This window comes from Typha latifolia, chromosome 11 (genome assembly GCF_019914945.1).
Source record: "Typha latifolia isolate L0001 chromosome 11, TyphaL0001v2, whole genome shotgun sequence".
Taxonomy (NCBI): Eukaryota; Viridiplantae; Streptophyta; class Magnoliopsida; order Poales; family Typhaceae; genus Typha; species Typha latifolia.
This window is the reverse complement of record NC_133096.1, coordinates 10,844,072-10,863,961: the sequence shown is the minus strand read 5'-3', so window position 1 is coordinate 10,863,961 and position 19,890 is coordinate 10,844,072. Positions and strand designations below refer to the sequence as shown.

The following is a 19,890-nucleotide window of genomic DNA, read 5'->3' as shown; positions in this document are numbered from 1 at the left end:
CCCTCGATATGAATGCAATTTGCTTGATCCTTAAACAGAGGAAGAGAACAAAAATTTACTTGATCGTGTGCTTCTGTGCTGCTACGTACATTGTTAACTCTTATTAATTTTGTGATGGTAGTGTTTATAGAAAGAGCACTCAAAATCTTCCTTACATGTATCACAATAAAAGAAGGCTCCAGGAGATGGAGATGAGATGGCTGAAGCTTGCAAATATATTGCTCGTATTTATTTGAAAGCCAAGAGAGTGACGAACCCATTCACAAAAGAGGATATCAACAGAGCTAAAGCTAACAAGAAGAAAACTAGAAAAATATAACTACGTTTTACTAGTTTGGATGACTTCGATGGCCTCAGATTTACATCGTACGGTCTAGATTAAACGACCAGACGATAATAAGGTAGGTCTTTTTGCCTTCCTGTGAAAGACTCGCACCGTACTCGTCGGCCCAATATATATATGTACTCCCACTTTCTCTTTACTTCCCGTTCTCTTCTTCTCTCTTCCTCTTCTCCAAGTAATCCCTATTATTACCCTGCCGTCTCTTCCTCTCGTTTTTGTCCCACGATTCCGAAAAGAGCGCTCCGATTGCAACCATGCCGACCGGTACGAATTCCTGCTTCGATTCAGATCTTTATTGTGTGATTTTTTTAAGGTTTCAATCCTTGGTGTGATCTGATAGTTTCTTTCCTCCATATCTTTTGATTCCTTTGGTTTAGATTTATTGATAATGTAATGGGTCTTCGTGACATTAGATCCGAGCTATGTGGTGCCGAGGACTTCATTTCCATGTTGAATCTGCTGTTGTTTTGGACAACTAGGGTTTAGTGTGGTTGTTGTTTGTCTTCTTCATTTTTAGCAGTTTCTAGTCGGAAAATTGGAACGGAATAGAGTTGTTTGTTCTTCCTGTATTAAGGAAAATTAAGTTCTCGATGCATATGCGAGGAACTGCTCTTTTCTTAGTAGTCATTTTGATGTTATTCTAGCCATCTATCCGTTTGACACCGCAGCAAGAGAAACTCCTCTTCTTCTACACCTTACGGTTAAGTTTTCCTTAGTATATGGGTTTGATATGGTAATTCTTTGGATCGTGCGTATCCCTTTTTTGGTTGTGGATGCTTTATCTGCTGAATACCACCTGTATAGTAGATATAGCATCCCAGTGGCGGGTGATATTGTTAATCCAGAGGTAGGAGGTACCAGGCTGGACCACTTTCGGCCAACATTTCTATCAAATAGGGTTCAGACTTCAGAGATTTCTTGAAAATTCTTCGTATAACTTTTGCTAGTCTGTTGTATTTTTCCTCCTTCCTGTAGTGCTTCTCATATTTTATTTCCTGTGAGTTACATTTCCCTTTAAAGTTATTGTGGATGTTATGTTAACTTGATACTGAAAATTTCTGCAGTGAGTGTGAAATGGCAAAAGGAGCTGTTTCCAGCTGTGGAAATTGACACCACTCAACCACCTGTTGTTTTTAAAAGTCAGTTGTACACTCTAACTGGCGTGCCCCCAGAAAGGCAAAAAATTATGGTCAAGGGCGGACTCTTGAAAGTAGATGATACTTTACCTATCACTGAGATTTATTAAAGTTTCTCACATCATTTTTGACTTTCTATCATTTTTAAGAATAATAAGTGTAAACTTATTCCTTTGTAATGCAGGATGATGCAGATTGGTCTACTTTGGGCGTTAAAGATGTGTGATATTTTTCACCAATTTGGCTTTGCTTTCATGACAGGTTTTTGCATATTTTAAGCAAAAGTTAATGGTCAGAAATGTTGGCAGGGTCAAAAACTGATGATGATGGGTACAGCAGATGAAATTGTGAAAGCGCCAGAAAAAGGTCCCGTTTTTATGGAAGATTTGCCAGAAGAAGAGCAAGTAGTTGCTGTGGTAGGGATCTTTCTTTCCGTTCCTTTCTTTTGTGATATGGAATCATGAAGTTCATCCAGTGACTTGTGAAGATATATTTCAGTATCCCTGGCTATTTCTGATCTGTCGGTCTCATTTTGACCATGTGAAGCTTTTGTCCATTTGCTATATGAAATAGAAATTGGGGGACTCTTGGTAAATTGAAATGTCTAAGAAATTAGTATAAATGTGTTGCTCATGTAGGAATTATTTTATGTATCTAAGATGGTAAGTGCGCTTTGTCCTAAGCAAGATTGATCCATCTAAAAGGTTTGTAGGGCAATTAGTTTAATTCTGGTCAGGTATGGGTTGTGCTTAGATTAAACTATGTTAGATAGTGACTGGGATAGATTTTATTGGGGTGCACCACCATGAATAGCAGTCTGGGACTTAAGTAGATGCTTTCTCTCTTGCTTTTTGTCAGAAATTGAATTTACCTAGTTCTTTTGTTGCTAGGGTCACAGTGCTGGTCTCTATAATCTGGGAAACACGTGTTACATGAATTCCACTCTGCAATGTCTGCATTCTGTACCGGAGTTGAAAACAGGATTACTGAGGTTTGTTGAATGCTGTTAGAATATTCAGCTACATCACATGGGCAATTACAACTCTTTCTGGGGAAATTCTAATTAGATATATCATCCATGTCATGTGCATTTGCTAAAGTTTGCCCTTTTATTTGTCATGTTTAAGCAGTTATACAAATTCTGGAAGAGCTAATGACATTGATCAATATTCGCATCTTTTGACCGTTGCAACACGTGATCTTTTTAGCGAGCTTGATCGAACTGCTAAGCCTGTTGCACCAATGCAGTTCTTATCAGTCAGTACTCTTACTCTTCCATATTTCCATTTCGTTCCAAAATTTCCATATTCTTTTGTTTCTTCCTATTGTGAAATTGAGGTGATTTTCTCCATCATTTTAAGAGCTACTCATCGACCCTGCTAGCTTTCCTGATATGCAAATATAGAAAGTTCAACCTTTCTAATGTATTTCTTTCTGTGTTTTGTGTGTGGAAAAACGAAAGTTTTTGCCAGTTATTCAGAAATGTTTAGATGTTACTGAAGGCAAGGTGATTTTCTAAAATGAATTGTTATTCAGGGGAAAATCGCATACCTGTTAGTTTTTCCTGTCCTGAGTTAAGCAAGGCTAGATGAACCCTTAGGTTTTGAGTTTTTCATCTTGTTTGTCTTCAGGCAATAGACTAACATTCAGCCTTTCATTTAATTTTGTTGAACAAATACCAATCCTCCATGGCTTGGAAGAACTGAGTCAAGCTTAGCAGGATGACCTTTCAAATTTATTCAAGTCTTGAGTTCAGCTTTTTGAAGTAACTATGTTAACCTATGATATTGAATAAGTATACCCTGGTCCATCTTAGTTTAAATGTTGGATGTAAGATAATGTTACATGTGAACGTTAGAATGACCAACCATAATATCTTCTTAGGAAGCTGAGTGCTCTTGTTCATTCTATTCCTTGGATCTTTAGGGAGTAGGTCCGTATCAATCTTTTGATGTCCTTTCATAATGCTTATTGTAAATTCTATTTTGGTCATGTACTCATGCTTGTTATTTTGTGCACAAAATAAAAAAGAAAGGTACCTTTTATAATGATATGATCTTTTGATTTCATATTTATTCTTTGGTGCTTTTGAGCAGGTTTTGCGTAAAAAGTATCCTCAATTTGCCCAGCAACATAATGGTGTCTACATGCAACAGGTCTTGCAAATTTTGATATCAAATTTGTGAAAGCTAGTTGGAGACCCTGATGCGCATATCTGCTAAAACATATATATTCTCTTTGCTTGATATTATAGGATGCTGAAGAATGTTGGACCCAGCTTATGTATACACTTTCTCAATCTCTTAGATCATCAGAATCAAGGTAATGACTCATTAGGCAGGTAAGAATGCGTATATCATGCATTCCCAGAATCTGCATCGGCTGTAGCCTTGTGCATTGGGATGTGCGCGTGTGGGTGCATGAGTGGGTGTGCTTGACAAGGGACTTTTTGGTGGGGGTCTAAAGTTACACATAATTTCTATTTATCCTGTGTCCATCAGCTAGCAGTCATTGAACATCATTCCTTGCATTAACTTGTATTTAATCTCCTATGTGAATGATTTCTTAATGTTCGATATATTGATATTCTTTTATTAAATTTGCCATAGTGAAGTGCCTGTTGCAGTGAAGACACTCTTTGGGATTGACCTTGTTAGTAGGTAAGAAGTCCATTTGCCCTCCAATATCTCTTTTAAACAAATGACTAGGAGGGGATTAATGTTGTTTTTTGATATTCAAACTCTTGTTGTGACAATAGAATTACTAGCAAATAGATATTAGACATAATATTTTTCTACACCCAGAGAATAATTTCATGATTTAGGGTAGGTAAATGCTATTCTAGTTCCTTTTTTATATAGTTCTTGCTGAAATAGACTCTCTCTCTCTCTCTCTCTCTCTCTCTCTCTCAATGTTTGCATTTTTATTTGGTGAGATCAAGTTCCATCTTTTAGTTGACTGGAACTTAACAGTCACCAAAACATGATAATGAAGCTTAATCAGCTTAGGAGCACGAGTGAATTTCTGTACATAGGCATAGTATGATGCTGATAACTGAATTTGGCATTCTGTATAGAATGTCATATTAGTGGTTATATACTAATTAATGTTGGCATTTTGCTTCACTAGGCTCCACTGTGCAGAAAGCGGAGAGGAAAGTTCAGAAGCAGAGTCTGTCTATGCGCTGAAATGTCACATCTCTCATGATGTAAACCATTTGCACGAAGGGCTCAAGCATGTACGTAATACTGACGGACCGCTTAATTTACAGAGAGCAAAACTGACATTGGATGAAATTCAGAACTTGTGGCTTCTACAGGATCTCTTTTGATTTGTATATGTTATTCTGCAACAATCTATTTGAAATAGCTCTACATAGTTATGGTTCATTTACATTAATACTAATTAAATAAAATTGTAAGCCACATGAAAACTATTTCAAAATAGATTTTTCCGATGTAAGAATGGAAGCTTAACTTTCCCCATATATTAAGGAAGTTGATGAGTTTTTGAGAACTACGTGGATTAAGGAATTATGCAAAATGGTCTTGTTTCATTGGCTAAGTCAGAGGTCATATTGATAATACTGCTTCATCTCTCTTTCATAATATCTCAATGGCAGCAACCTCAGGCAGTAGGGCTCCTATTTTTTCAGAGGGAAAGGGGGATAAGAAAAATGAAAGAGAATGAGTGCAACTGCAAAAAAATGATAATTTGAAGGCTCAATTAGTCTAACTCCAATGATTGTGGTCTTGCACAAAGTGGACTGACTTAAAGGTTTAAACTACCTAAAAGATATATATACTGACTCATGCTCAGCAATTACTATACTGTTAATGAGTGCCATGCTTTCAATTGTTTTCTCTTTTAAAGGTGAAATCATGCACTTTGCACAATCAGAAAGAGACTTGCATATTTGATGCTATTAATATGTATTATTTAGCTATATATGAAATTCACTTGATACGTTGAAGTTACATGACCTTATACAGGGATTGAAATCAGAACTAGAGAAGGTTTCAACAGTATTGCAGCGCAGTGCTGTTTATTCGAAGGAATCACGAATAAGTGAATTGCCTAGGCAAGAATGGAAGATCTCCTTTTCTTTCGTGTTTTAGGTTTTCTTATAGAAAATGCTCATGCGAAAGAACTTTTCAGGTATTTGACTGTCCAGTTTGTTCGTTTCTTTTGGAAAAGAGAATCAAATCAGAAGGCAAAGATCTTACGGGTATGTCAGATAGACTCACTTCTTTTTCTATCATTTCTTTTCCTGCATGAACTATAATTGTTTTCCTTGGGTGATTTTAAGGCGGAATTCCGCAGATGATTGTGAGGCACAAATTGTGTTAGAATATCTTACTCTCCATCTCTGTTTGGTCATCTTGGCATAGTCTGAGCATATATACCTGGAGAAGGGTTAATGTTTTTATATTTTGTTTATTTTCTTCTTACCTTGTCTTTCCAGAAAGTGGACTATCCATTGGAATTGGATGTTTATGATTTCTGTTCAGATGAACTTAAGCAAAAGCTCCAAGCTCCTCGTCAGGTAAGCTATTGATTTTTCTTTTATATTTGATTGGTGATCAGCACACATTACTCTAATGCTTACTTCTATTCTGACATGCATTTCAAGGTGTTAAGAGAATCTGAAAATGCCAAGTTTGGACTGAAAGCACCGGACAAGAACAACAGTTCAAAAGAAAAAGAAGATAGCGTGACCAAATCTGAGGTGCGGCAAAACTTTATAATTTACTCCTTTTATGATGCACCCATCTGGCCATCTTGCAGGTTGATTCTCTAGATCAATAAATAGGCACACTAATACAGTACATGATGATTTGGCTAAATAATAGTTCTTGATAGAGTAATTGGGAAGATGTATTCTCCATGTCCTTTTTGGGCAGGCACCTTGAAGTTACAATCATGAGTATAAAGGGCTAAAAGGATATTCTATGAAATTTTTTTGTTGTCGCCATAGTTGCTCATAAATTGGCAGATTAAAAAAAAAATCAGGTGTCTAATTTTGCCTTCTGGAAAAATCTCATCATCTTCATGCATGTGTAGAACTTCTATTAATATGGTTACAAGTCTTAATACTATATGAGAAAGAAAGGGAAAACAATAAATTTTTATGCTGCACAATGTTAATCTTAAATTCTTGCATGTGCGAGTTCCTTGCCAAAGGGAAGCTAGCCTGGATGAAGAAAAGAAGTCCAAATTAATTTTCTAACTTATTGAATTTTGATTGGCATTCCTTTTCTTGTCATAGGGTTCAGGTGTCGAGCATGGAGAACCATCTAACACAATAGATGATAAAGGTAATGACAAATGTCATCAATATTCGTTCAACTTCTGTTATTGCTAGCTGCAGTGTACCTTGCTGGCATATGCATCCATTAAAGCTAAATCTTTGTTTTTGGCAAATTTCAATGCTGACTATTTGATCACCACTCCTTACAAGGCTACCTGACATATTTTCATTTCATATCCTCATTGTAGTCTGAACTGTACTGGTTTGCCATCGACCCATCTTGTGTGATTAGTTTAGTTGGTTCTCACTTTTTTTTTCCTGAATTTTACCTCTAAGATGCTCAATATTTAATCTTGGAAGGATTGTTTTGCATAACAGTATGATGGAGATATTTCAAGGCAGTTCATGTAACCAGTTCCAATTAATTATTTATAAGTACAATGAGGTAAAATAAATATTAAATCCTAATTAAGTATTCCTCAATTTTCTAGATAATTGTGATCAATGAATTTTATGAAGAGCAACAACATTCTAGGAGCTTAAATTCCCATTTAAGTAGCAATTATACTTGAACAGATGTTTCTTCATGACTCCTTGGTAAACTTTCTTCTGTTCTTACATGCAAAAGACATTCTGTTCAGATCACATACATTGGTTTAATGGAATATGAACAGAACGAATACTTGGACACTTTATGTTATCTGAGAATCTCTGTGAAGTACTGAATATAAATTTCTGATGGTTGTAACATTTTTATTGTACGTGCTAGATGTTTGCAATTGAAATTTTAGTACAATTGCATTTAGTTTGTATGTAGTGTATAATTTCATTATTTGAACTAGTAAGGAATGTTACATTTGATTGATGAAATTGTCCTCATCTAATTCTTTCCGTTGTGGTTTCTGTTTCAGTTATTCCAATAGTCTGAGTTGACTTGCATATTGTGTATTATCCATCTTTTGCAGGTAATTCTTCTGAGAAAAAGGTACAATTAACTGGAATATACGATCTTGTTGCTGTGCTGACGCACAAAGGAAGAAGTGCTGATTCTGGCCACTATGTTGCCTGGGTAAAGCAAGAAAATGGTCAGTTCAGCTATCTGAGCACTCCTTAATATGGTTTTCTAATATACAAACAAGAGCAAGAGTATTTTAGTTTTTTGCGGTTAATTTGAAGTTCTGTTGGTGGGCTATGTTTAAGGGTATCCTTGCACCAAAAAACAAAGGTTTTTTGATACATATACCTTTTTATCAATTTTAAAAGGATACACATAAATAAGAAATTTTAGAAGTGGATACATGCAAGAACCCATCTTTGGCCCAGGCATTGAGAAATTGTTTCCTATCAGGAAAATGGATTGAATATGATGACGACAATCCAATTCCACAAAGGGAAGAAGATATTACAAAGCTCTCTGGTGGCGGTAAGCAATTTGTTTCGGAAATCAGTTCTTGTTATAGTGGTGTTGTTGTCGAGGCCCTCATGTCCATTTTGTTGCTTGAAACAGGTGATTGGCATATGGCTTACATCATCATGTATAAAGCTCGCGTTGTTCGAATTTGATGGATGTGCGAGAACTTCAAAGTTTATTATGGCTTCGAATTTGCAATTGTTTTATATGACATCTGTTCGACCCTCTTTTGAGAGAGATTTACTTTATATGCGGCCATGGCTGGATTTACAATTAAGTGTTAAAGTAGGTCGAGTATAGAGATTTTATAGGAAGTCATGTTGGACGATGAAAGTATCTATTTCGTCGTGATGTTTTACAATTTAATTTCTGATTACTTCTTTAGTGTTCTTCACTAACTTTCTCAGCCTTTTGACATAGCACGATTATCCGTGTCTGCCTGGGGTAACGTCCCCTTCATCAAAGTTAATTGATGAGTTATAGAGCTAATAATCAAGATAATTACGTTACGTTATTATCCGTGTCTTCCTTGTACAATTTATGAACTATATAAAAAAAAATTTCATTGTAGATGGGACAGATGATTTTGGTGAGAATACTAACATAAAAACCTTTGAGCATAACATCGAGGGAGATAACGTCGAAGCCAAGAAGACGAGTGAAACAAATATAATAAAGAACAAGATAATTATGGTACAGTTATAAGTTAATTATTGGCTTATTTGTTTCTTAGACTATTATGGTAACACTTTTCCACCGACATGTACTAGGAATCATACGAGTAAAATTTTATACTGTACAGCGTGAGAATTGTAAATTACAGTAGCTATGGCCGGTTGTGTGTGTGTATATATCTTAATCTCAAAATACAAAAAACGTATACTTAATCTTCTATACTACCTAAAAATACAACCACCTGAATAGCTCAAAAGGCAGATTGCACCCGCTGTTTTAATTAAATAATAAAACTTTTTAACTTGATGAGGACGTCGAAACCCATAGTCGATCAACCTTCGAACAGCAACATCGTTCTCCAAACTTAATATGATGCGAAGTTCCTGACATCTTGTTAAACATTAATGTCGAGTGCTAAACGTTATGTCCAGCAACAAAGATGACTAATTAGCTACAGCATAATAACAAAAACAGGGGCCACATCAAAAATGAATATTGAAAAAGTTCAAAAGTTAAATGACCTAGATAATTATAAATAGTAAAAAAAATTAATTCGTCGTAGAACATTATCAGGTACCATATAGTGCACAACCAAAGCAACTAAAGGTCTACAGTTATTGACTAATAAAGTACAGTAGCCAAAACGCTCCCAGGACATGTTTTTGGCTCTACTGGTGCATCTCACACGGATACTCGTTGAACTCTGAACTCCACGCAGCATATTGTAGATATCTTTTTTCCATTCAAGATGGCACTACAGCAACAAAATAGCGCAAGATCAATCAGAGAAAGTAGCCAGGAATAAATTAACACAAGATCAAATGCAATCCTCAAATATCCAACAAAATACTACGCCCACTTGAAGCGCTCGTATTGTACGTTAGTAGTAAAAAGTACTGCTAAACTTTACATCAGGCAATGCCTACGAAAAAAGCTATTATTAATACGTTACATTACTGAAAATCATGACAGCGACTAAAAATCTTATAAATAAGAACATTCAACTGCAGCTTTCGAAAGAAAGAAACATTAAGCCACACTAGCATGGAAAAATAGGTGAGAGCATAAAGATTACCATATCAACTAAAGAAACACTAAGCCATAGTAGCATGGGAAATAGGTGAGCAAGCACAAAGATTACCATACCAACTGCAGGACTATATTGTGATCAAGTTTGCTGATCATAAAAGTGAACACTCAGACATAATGACAATATATTAGCACATACTGTATGTTGAGGTGTCAATCTGCTCTGGCAACTCCTTAATGTCCACCTCGAACCTCTCTTGTACCTTCACATTATGACAAAATGCTGATCAGGTAACATCCAAATTTGTGAATAACTTCAGATTCTATGGTCAATAATACAGACTTGATTAAGAACATCCGAGTCAGATGCAGATGAGACAAACGTAATAGCAAGTCCCTTCGTACCGAAACGACCAGCTCTTCCAACCTGCAAAACTATAACATTAAGCTAACTACGAGTAGACGAGATGAAAATTTACTGATATGATATAGGAGAAGGTAAATAACCCTGTGCAAGTATGTGTCGGCAGAATCTGGCATGTCATAGTTTATAACAATGTTAACCCGCTCGATATCAATTCCCCTGCCAACCAAATCTGTAGCAACAAGAATTCTTTTGTGTCCTTCCTTGAAGGACTTGTACCTTGTCAGCCTGCAAGACAACCCAAAGAGATAAACTGACAGCACATGTAACAATCAGAGAGAAGCACAAAGTACAGCAATAACATAATTTAATTTTCCAAATAAACAAGTAATTCAACAAAAGACATGATGCTGATAGTCAGAGGAACTAAAGAGACAAAGCAAGTCTCAAAGAAGAGACACCTATTGCAAATGACATTAGCCCACAGGAACAAAAGATCAGCAGGATAATTAAGAGATGTCATAAATCACTAAAAGCAAGGAAACAGATGCAACAAATGAGGAAAGATGCACAAACTGCAAAGTGCGATGTGCTTTGTGTTAAGGTGGTTAATGAAGCCAAATACCAAATTTCTATGAAATTTTTTTCAACAATAATAAGTGGCAAAAAGAGGAAAAAAAGGAACAGCATATAAAACAGGCAAAGTAGCAGGAGACTTGATGTTCATGATGGGCATGCCAAAAAAGATTATATGAAAAAATAAGATTAATAGCACCACAAGACAATCGAGCATGAAGAAGCTCACAGCAGAAACTATGCTAGTTTAGCCTGATAAGAACTAAAACAAACCTTTCCTCTTGGGACATTCCAGAGTGGATGCAAATCGACGGGAAGTTGCACTCAAAGAGTAACTTGTTAAGCTCTGCTGCTCTACTGACACTTTTCACAAAAATCACTACTTGATTGAAGTCCAGCGCATCTAAGAGGTCATTCAATTTTCGGTTCTTTTCCAACTCGCTCAACTTGATATAGTGCTGCAATCAAAAAACTATGAGAAAGGACCAAACTTACCAGTGGAATCCACAAAGTGTCCCAAACATTACCTGAACTAGACCATGGAGGGTCAATTTGGCTTCATCATCCACATATATTTCCATCGGCTGAAAGGGAAGAAATGTCAGATTAAAGAAAATTAGCGGGTTGCCTCAAGCTAACTCCCAGTACCAAAAATATGACGCATGAACTCCACTTCACTTGATTGAAACTTAACAGCCTCCACATGGAACTGAATCATTCACACTGAACATCCTAATCGTGTCTCACACACTTTATGTAAGAGTGCAGCCCACAGTTGATCCCTGAGTAAGATATCTGTCTTCTCTACCAACAAGAACTGATGATAAGACAGAACTAGAAACCTCAGCCATGGCTATGGCCAAGCAGGAAACAAGAAAAAAAAAATCCCACAAGAAGTTAAATGCCACACCTGAACCATACCACCACCTCAGACAAGATCAACCAAGGCTCAGAAAAAGTAAAAATGAAAACTACAATGTTCCCCCCCAAAGACCAAAAAGAGAGTGCCATTAAACACTCCTCCAAGAAATGATAGCAGCAACTGAAGTGCTTACTATATAGGTGATAAATATCTAAGTAAAAGAGAAACTAAAATAGGATAGACTTCTAAAGATGAGGTGACCACAGGATATTACATCTTGCATAAATTTCTTGCAGACAGGGCGAATCTCCTTGCTAAGTGTTGCTGAAAACATCATCACTTGCTTATCATGAGGAGTCATTTTGAAGATCTCCTGCACATCTCTCCGCATATCTACAGAATATGCATAATATTAAAAAATCAATAGGAAATAATGCATTGAAAAAAAGAAAAAAAGAAAAAAAGTAAATATACTAGAAGCTGGATACAAATAATGATGTTCCTAACATTGCAGTATCCCAACAAGAAATTAGAGCATACCAAGAGATTCAAGCATCTTGTCACATTCATCAAGAATGAAATGCCGCACATTCTTCAGGGAAAGATCCTTATCTCTAGATAGCGCTAGTATCCTTCCTGGAGTGCCAACTACAATATGAGGGCATTCATTCTTCAGTATATCCTTGTGCTTGCTGATGTGAACTCCCCCATAGAACACAGCAATTTTAATATCCGGCAAGTATGTGCTGAACCTCTCAAACTCATGGCATATCTACAGAATCATAGATGATAATATAGATTTTTAATAAAATAGACCAGAAACATGAGAATAGCATCTGAATAGCATCTCTTGCAAAAATAATATCAAGATTTATGATAAAACTAAACCTGGTAAGCTAGTTCTCTTGTATGGCATAGAACAAGTGCAGCTACTTGACCAGCAACAGGCTCAATTTGCTGAAGAGTTGAAAGAACAAACACAGCAGTCTTACCCATCCCAGACTTTGCTTGGCAGATTACATCCATTCCAAGAATAGCTTGAGGAATACATTCATGTTGTACTGATGTAGAACCAAATAAAATTGGAGTGGTACCCCGAGTGAGTAAAATATCCTGGTCCGTTTTAATGGAAAGATTTACCATATTCTCCTCCAAAATCAGGAATGCAGTAGTAGTAATTACCTGCATATTGACAGAATATTATATCTGTCCTGATAAAATATAAATTCTTGTAATGCAAAACAAAGTTCCGTAGGATAAAATTAATGATATTAAGAGGCAGGAAAAAATGTGTATGTCCACATCAACTAAATGACATTCATTCAGTAGGTATCATACTAAACTTCAATTGCATCAGCCATATGACTGCTGTGAAGGAAACAGATCATTTAGAAAATTAAAACAATCACAAGCAAATAAACTGAGAAAATTAATTTTGTCATCTCCAGAGAGAAGCCCCATACTAAAATAAAAGCATAGGTAAGAGCTTGCCTTCGGAAGGATGCTCAAATCCTGAGTCAACAATTGCACGAAGTAGCTCTGGCTTCAACAAGAAATCTCTGAACCCAGAACTGTGAATTCCAACATAACCCCTACATCAAAGAAACACAATCAGCTTAATCACAAGAATAGGAGATCAATCAGAGCATAGTGAACATGGTATGATGAGATAAAAAGGGCATAAAATGAAAAACTAAGTATAACTAGAGAAGAATCTGCAACACAAGAATTCATAGTTTAAAAATGATAGTATATATAACCTCTCAGTGACTTAAATGGTAATTCTCTCCATTATTTTGGGGAAATAGATGATCCAGAAGTACCAAATCCTTCCCCAGTCTGATAACCTCACGTAGCAAAATTCGTGATAAGACAATGAAACAGATAAACCCCATATAGTGTTTTCAGGAGTGCTGGGTTGGCCGTCCAAAATTAGATAGGCCGGTTGATAACACATACCAAAGATCAATCCTCCTAGGGGTGTCTGTTCCTCACCTCATTATACTTCCCAAACGAAAAGGAACTAGGTACTCCATTAGAACTGTTTATTTACTTGATTGTGCTAAAAGGAAAGCCTCATCACAACATGCAAAATCGACGCACATCTTCAACAAGGCTTGTCCTAGTAAAGTAAAATGAAATTCAATTGTGAAAAATAAAATCTGATTCAAACAGTACTACGGAACATGCATCTAGAGGTTCAAACGTCAATCACTTTACTGGGAACATAGTTATTTTTGAAAGCAAGCTCAATAAATATGAAAAAAGAACCTAAATAGGCAAAAAGCCATACTAGCGCGATTATATCAGCATCTATGATTCATAGTTTCAGCAACAACGAACAGACAATCCGACATCAATAATACTTACAAAGTCCAAAATATATAGCCTTCTTTTAATAAAATACAAAGATGTCAAGTCAATCATACAAACTGCCAGATTAAAAATTAAACAGTAAGATCAAATGAACCAAAGATGGAAAGTTATCTTACTTCTTCGTAGCTTCGCCGGAAACCTTGGCAGCTGAACCATCGGGGGCCTTCTCCTCGTCTTCTTCATAGTCGAGAAGCTCCTCCTCGTACGCATCGGTCTCCCTTACTTCACCCATTCTACACCGCACAATCAAATCACATACAGATCTGGCAACAATAAACTTGGAACAACTTAGAGAAGGATCAAAACACCACGAACCCACCTTCAAATCCGGAAATAGGCGCTTACGGCTGGAACAATAATTCAAAACTTCTGCAAAGAAAAACAAGTAACAAAAAGGGGCAACCCTAGGGGGTGGTGTGTAGTAAAGATCTAGGATTCCAAGCAGAGAAAAATAGCGGAATCAAGAGAGATCGGCAACCTCAGCTAGGGTTTCGAGTGAGAAGAAAAGAGGAGGCCGAGATTGGAGTTAGGAGGGGATAAGGAGCGTTATTTATAGTAACAAGTCGAGGGTTTAAAATAAAGGTGATCCCCTCGATTGGGAAGTGACATGAAATCCACCGTAGAAGCCGCTTGTGTATACGAGCGAGCAATTTGGACCCTTAGATACCGTCGGTTTCCAGTGAAACGCATCTCCTCCGTCGGTGTATGATGTCGTTTTGTGTTATTATATCAACGGACACGATGGCTTCTGACCACAAGCGATATTTATAGTAGCTGAAAACTGCCAAGACTCTTTTGCAGCGAATAAGAGCGTGCCAAGTATTGTTTAGCTTTCTCAGTCTAACTCTACTATTAAGCATGTATATATGTATATGAACTTTGTAACATCTCATTCCAATATTTTCATGGACAATAATTCACATTTCTTTTTGCCCTCTAAAAATCAAAGCTTTTCTCTGACTTGTAAGTTTGGTATTGGGAATTAGAGGGGTGTAAAAAAGGAGAATTCAGATAGCAACTTATTTCTGATCTCTCTGGTAAAAAAACGAGACGAGGAGATGTTAAAAAGAAATGGTTCATCATATTAACAATGTCTTCCTTTGCTGAGCAGGTCAAAGACGAGGACATGTTAAAAAGAAATGGAAAAAAAAAGAAAGACAAATTATAGGTTTAGGGAAGAAAGGACACCATCACACAGTTGAAGATGATTAACGAAGAGATTACAAGCTTGATAAATGGTAATAAAACAGATTTTGACATTTTAGATTGGACAAAATACAAACCTTGAAGCAGTTGACATAGTATATATACTGTGTAAGTGGAAAAAAGGAAGATCATTCACTAGGCATCAGGCAAACTGGCAAAATCGCCATTGAAGACAGAAGCAGTCAGGGTGACAGACAAATACTTAAAACGCAATTTACACCATTCTCGACAGTCAGACAAGAAAATTCAGTCGAGTACTGGTACCGCTGCTATGTTGGACCCAAAAAAATTGATATTACATTCAATGACTGGATACTGTTACTATAATTATTAATACAAACAGCTAAAGGAGCAAAATTTTACAGATTACCCTGAGAGAACTCTAGCCATCTCAACTGACAAGTAGGCAAAGTGTAATTTATAGCGTCTTTGGAACAAGTGATGAGGGTAACCCCAATAAAAATAATTACTAGTCCTGTGAGAGAAGCACACAACCATAAATCTGTCAGAGGAACTCATTAGCATGAGAGCTCAACTTCTCTGACTGAAGATATAAACCATCTCAGGCTCTAAATAGTGAAGTCCAGGATTTCACAGCATATGTTTCCTTTTTATCCTTTAATTTCTGGAACCCTCAGTAGATTTCTCAGAACGTTCCGCCAAAAAATGCTCAAGCATGTCTTCTTCATCATCTGAAACCTCACAAGAAGCACATATTAGAGAATTTAAATTCATCACGACAAACCCTAAATGATAAAAGGCTAATTTCAAAAGCATCGTAGCACAACTGACAGCTAAAAAGTAGCATTCAAAGGAAGAAAAAAAAAATCACCTTCAGAATCATCATCAAAGTCGATGTCATCCTCTTCTTCCTCGGAACCATCAGCAACTGCAGCTGCACCTCTCTGGTACAGATTTTAAGACATTAGAATTTCAAGTGAGTCCAATTTCTAAACATAGAATATTCATGAAAGACTAGAACATCAGAGCTAGTATAGGCAGTTCCCTTATGTAGTTGTAACAAGTTATAGCATAAATAGAATATTGCTGTGTGCAAATAACAACTCCATATATTAAGGGAAGCAGGCATAGAGAGAGATACCACTGCATGTCTGCCACTCTCAAACCATTGTCTTCCAGTAACCTTCTTCTCCTTGGGGGCTGTAAGGGCAGATTCAGGCATAAGCCTGAAGATCATATGAAAACCATTAGAAGTTTTACCCAAGATGCAAAATTTAGAAGATTACCATATAAAATGTCCAACATCAGAAGGTAAAAACCAACTAAACTGTGACTTCCAAAAGAACAAATAGTACTGAAAATTTGTAATAGTTGCCAAAATTTTTGTTGATGATTTAGATCACAGACAGGATATAGATTTGCACTGAATTTGATCTGTTTCAGAAAAAACTAGCAAAGCCACCCTATACGTACAGCCATTTGCTTATCCACAACTTGAAATGATGATGACAATTGCCTTGTGTATATTATAGGTTAATTCCATTAGTATTTCTCAAGGAAGATAACAGGAGCAGTACCCTTATAAGATAGCAGTTTGTATTAGCTAACAGAAGCATCAAAAGTATCTATTCCACAGAACAGCTATCCTTTATGTGGGAGATTATGAAAGCTTACTTGGCCCGTGCTAATGCTAGTTCAGCTTCAAATCGTTCTCTCCAGGCAATAAAGCTCTCCACTGTAACTGGTTCGCCGTGGGGAATTACTATCTGAAAATTATGATAATATATGAGATCGATGAAACAATGGAAGGCGTGGCTCATCATATTCTAGTCTTCTCCAACCAATTGAAAGTGCACGATGTGTAAAGATAATTTCATATTGACCAAACAGATCGGCATCCTTGCCACAGAGTATAGTAACAGATAAAGCCTAGCAGGTGAAGGATGAAAAGACAATAGTGAAAATGAGTTTACCTGAAAAATATCCATGATATTTCTAGTGAATTTCTATATGGTAACAGTCATTGGAAACTTTCATTGTGAATCAGTATATTAACGTATTAAACTTCAAACTCCGAAGAACAAAAAGAAAAAGGAGAGAACTACAAGCACATCTCTATCATGAAAAAGACCTTGAAATACGTCAGAGAGATAGCTCTTGAACATGATTTGTGAATAATATAAGGAGATATAAAAACAAATAAAAAGCATCTCACAAAGAAAACTAATTGAAATTGCCTCATTGGTAAAAATAAAAGGAAATCATAAAGTTTTACACTAAAAATGAAATGTTTGCATCGCACCTTTAGGGAAGACAAAAGGACGAGATGATTACAGAAAAACAGTTCACAGATTGCTAAAATAAACTTTATGTATCCTCACTCCCAAGTACTTGCAAAATGTGGCAAGATACACAAGAAAACCTGGAAATAACAGCTAATAACACATAGTAATGAATACTCGTTGGAAGACTAAATAGACATACATCATCTTTTACTGTGTCAGCTTCCTCAGATTCCTCATCTGCACCATCATTTCCATATTCTTCGGTCAGCCACTCTTTAGCGGATGTGACAAGAGTATAGACCATTGCCATGCCAAGATTATCTGTCGCCTGCACAGTATGGAAAAAGACAGGAAAAATATATGCAACAGCTCAAGCATACATTACAGGTAAACCTACTCTAATGATGGTTACAAGCACAAAACAAAAAGGAAGATTGTCTGGAAGACACATTGTACTATAAGACCAACAGAAAGAATGACTCAAACGACTGCAACTGCCATAGAAGAAATGCAATTAGCATGCATTTGCATCTACCAAGTAAGAACACTCTTTGAACTTGTCAACATAGGCTTATAGGTACGAACGAACCTTTCAAACAAAAAAGAGATTCTTTCTCAGAACATACCTCTTGTTCAAGCTTTTCTTTCAACGATGTCAGATCTTCAGATTTAATTCCTCGTACACTGCATGAAGCAATTATATTTTCAGGGTAAATATGCAACAAGAAAGAATTTTACTATAAGGTAGCATGTATCATGAGAAAATAAATAATTCAGCATGCCAATGGCATGTCAGATTTCAAGGGTAACAATGTAACATAAAGTGGAGTACCAAATAAACTGCAAACCTTCTGACATTCAGAAGTGGAGGTTCATCTGGATACTTTTCAGTGTGGGAAAATATCAGAGCTAATTGAACTGCAAGACATTTATACATCAGCCTGAAGTGATATACATCAGCAATATTCTTAGAATGGAAAGGTTTAATTAGCTTTATTGCCTTCCTCCACAAATTTTTTTTAAAAAAATATTGATGATGTCAATTACGCAAGCTGATGTAGAACAAGAAACCCATCTTCCGCTAACATCGATAAAGTTTATATAAAACAATGTTGCAAAAACTTTGCTGACAAACCTGGCACAGAATTTGACTCATCGAAATCATCATCCTATCAGACAAAAGAGGGCAATTAGACAAGAGCTATATAGTTTCAGCAAATCGACCAGTGCAAGAATTGTATGGAGTTGTGATAACAATAATGCATCAAGAAATCAAGCTGAGAATAACTAATAAATTGATAAAATGGCTTTGGAAGCAGATCATTTGAGTATGTATATTTGTGGGTAGTTATGAGATGAGACATGAAGGACACCATCACCTAGATTTTTCTTGAACATCTGATCCAATATCACCTTCACGAAACTAGGATCTAAGTCACACCCATCCAATGCCCTTTCCTCTCAATCTAAAAACCCTAAACTCTTCTAACTAGAATCAGAAATCATATTATCTTGTCCATTCAACTTTTTAGAAGTTCATTTCCGTTTCCTTTTTCACCTAATACCCGATGAAACAAGATGAACCTCTAAAGTAAGCCAAAACAAGTTACTATGCCTTAGAAGACCAAAGCAGCAGAAAACTAGGAATTACAGAGGAGCGTAAAAATTCACTCACATGTGGAGACAGCAAGATTTGGAAGCAGCGATTGTTTGTGGTTAGCCCACTCTCGCTGCTATCGATCTCTGTCGGTATCAGCAATCAAGCAACTATCAAGGACAACAATAAGAAGAATAATTCTGACACTATCCCAGGTAAGAACAGAGAACGAGAATAACCTTCGATTTCATCCATTAGGATGGCGTGCAGTGCTTCGATTTCCATCTCCTGCTCCTGCGCGTAGTCTGCGGCGGAGGTAGGCGTCGGAAAAGAAAAGAACAAAGAAGAATATAGTAGTTGGATTCGGGTCGAGCAATTACCAGCCATGGATGTAAATCTCTTGCTTGCTCGTGTGGGTTTGCCTTCTGCGAATTCTAAATCGACGCCTTCGAGATCGGAGAACGGTGAAGCGGAGGAGAGATGGATGAGGAAAAGGGCGGCGTTGCGGAGCAACAGAAGAGGGGTTACCTGAGGTAAGTTGAAACACTGTAAACATGCTCCACGTACCCTAATCTGTACCCTGAGTAGTAGTAGATGATTTTTTTTCCCATTTTTAATTTTTATTTTTAATTTCTTCTAGCAAAAGTCTGATTGCACTGGTTCTATAAAACACAACCAATGGCAAATGATTCAATAAGAATTAATAACTTTTCTTTCCTAATTAAATGATTAAAATTAAATAATACTAAATAAAATTGACTAGAGATACTGGTCGTATGAACCAAAAGTATCAATTAGTTTTCTAAATTATAAGGATA

At 36.5% G+C, this 19,890-nt stretch overlaps 3 protein-coding genes across 5 annotated transcripts; 1 reads left to right on the top strand and 2 right to left on the bottom strand.

Moving 5' to 3' along the window:
• Positions 1-331: 331 nt before the first annotated feature.
• Positions 332-8,535, top strand: LOC140797368 (ubiquitin carboxyl-terminal hydrolase 6). 2 transcript variants are annotated; one of them, XR_012110626.1, is made up of 18 exons: positions 332-607; positions 1,408-1,553; positions 1,664-1,699; positions 1,788-1,895; positions 2,370-2,470; positions 2,610-2,736; positions 3,576-3,635; positions 3,734-3,801; positions 4,089-4,139; positions 4,609-4,717; positions 5,472-5,560; positions 5,638-5,707; positions 5,945-6,025; positions 6,113-6,208; positions 6,756-6,797; positions 7,696-7,815; positions 8,079-8,153; positions 8,238-8,535. XR_012110626.1 is itself a non-coding variant. In XM_073150741.1 (18 exons), exons 1-18 carry the CDS (start codon positions 598-600, stop codon positions 8,291-8,293), a joined length of 1,452 nt encoding a protein of 483 aa, XP_073006842.1. In that variant the 5' UTR covers positions 332-597; the 3' UTR covers positions 8,294-8,535. The 2 variants fall into 2 exon arrangements, 1 of the variants encoding a protein (XP_073006842.1); XM_073150741.1 differs by having other exon boundaries at positions 6,749-6,797.
• Positions 8,536-9,311: 776 nt separating this feature from the next.
• On the bottom strand, positions 9,312-14,761 carry LOC140797143 (DEAD-box ATP-dependent RNA helicase 15-like). 2 transcript variants are annotated; one of them, XM_073150407.1, is made up of 12 exons: positions 14,343-14,761; positions 14,140-14,256; positions 13,139-13,239; positions 12,536-12,708; positions 12,188-12,419; positions 11,922-12,040; positions 11,313-11,369; positions 11,059-11,243; positions 10,353-10,497; positions 10,189-10,272; positions 10,045-10,108; positions 9,312-9,570 (listed from the first exon to the last, which is right to left on the bottom strand). In XM_073150407.1, the coding sequence occupies exons 2-12, from the start codon at positions 14,253-14,255 to the stop codon at positions 9,560-9,562; spliced, it is 1,287 nt and encodes a 428-aa protein (XP_073006508.1). In that variant the 5' UTR covers position 14,256; positions 14,343-14,761; the 3' UTR covers positions 9,312-9,559. The 2 variants fall into 2 exon arrangements, with proteins under 2 accessions (XP_073006508.1, XP_073006509.1); XM_073150408.1 differs by having other exon boundaries at positions 12,536-12,829; positions 14,343-14,545.
• A 742-nt stretch (positions 14,762-15,503) lies between these two features.
• Positions 15,504-19,635, bottom strand: LOC140797977 (uncharacterized). The gene is made up of 11 exons (XM_073151694.1): positions 19,453-19,635; positions 19,312-19,377; positions 19,151-19,218; positions 18,611-18,644; positions 18,324-18,393; positions 18,102-18,159; positions 17,675-17,803; positions 16,865-16,956; positions 16,332-16,416; positions 16,062-16,134; positions 15,504-15,921 (listed from the first exon to the last, which is right to left on the bottom strand). The coding sequence occupies exons 1-11, from the start codon at positions 19,457-19,459 to the stop codon at positions 15,848-15,850; spliced, it is 756 nt and encodes a 251-aa protein (XP_073007795.1). The 5' UTR covers positions 19,460-19,635; the 3' UTR covers positions 15,504-15,847.
• Between the last annotated feature and the right edge of the window lie 255 nt (positions 19,636-19,890).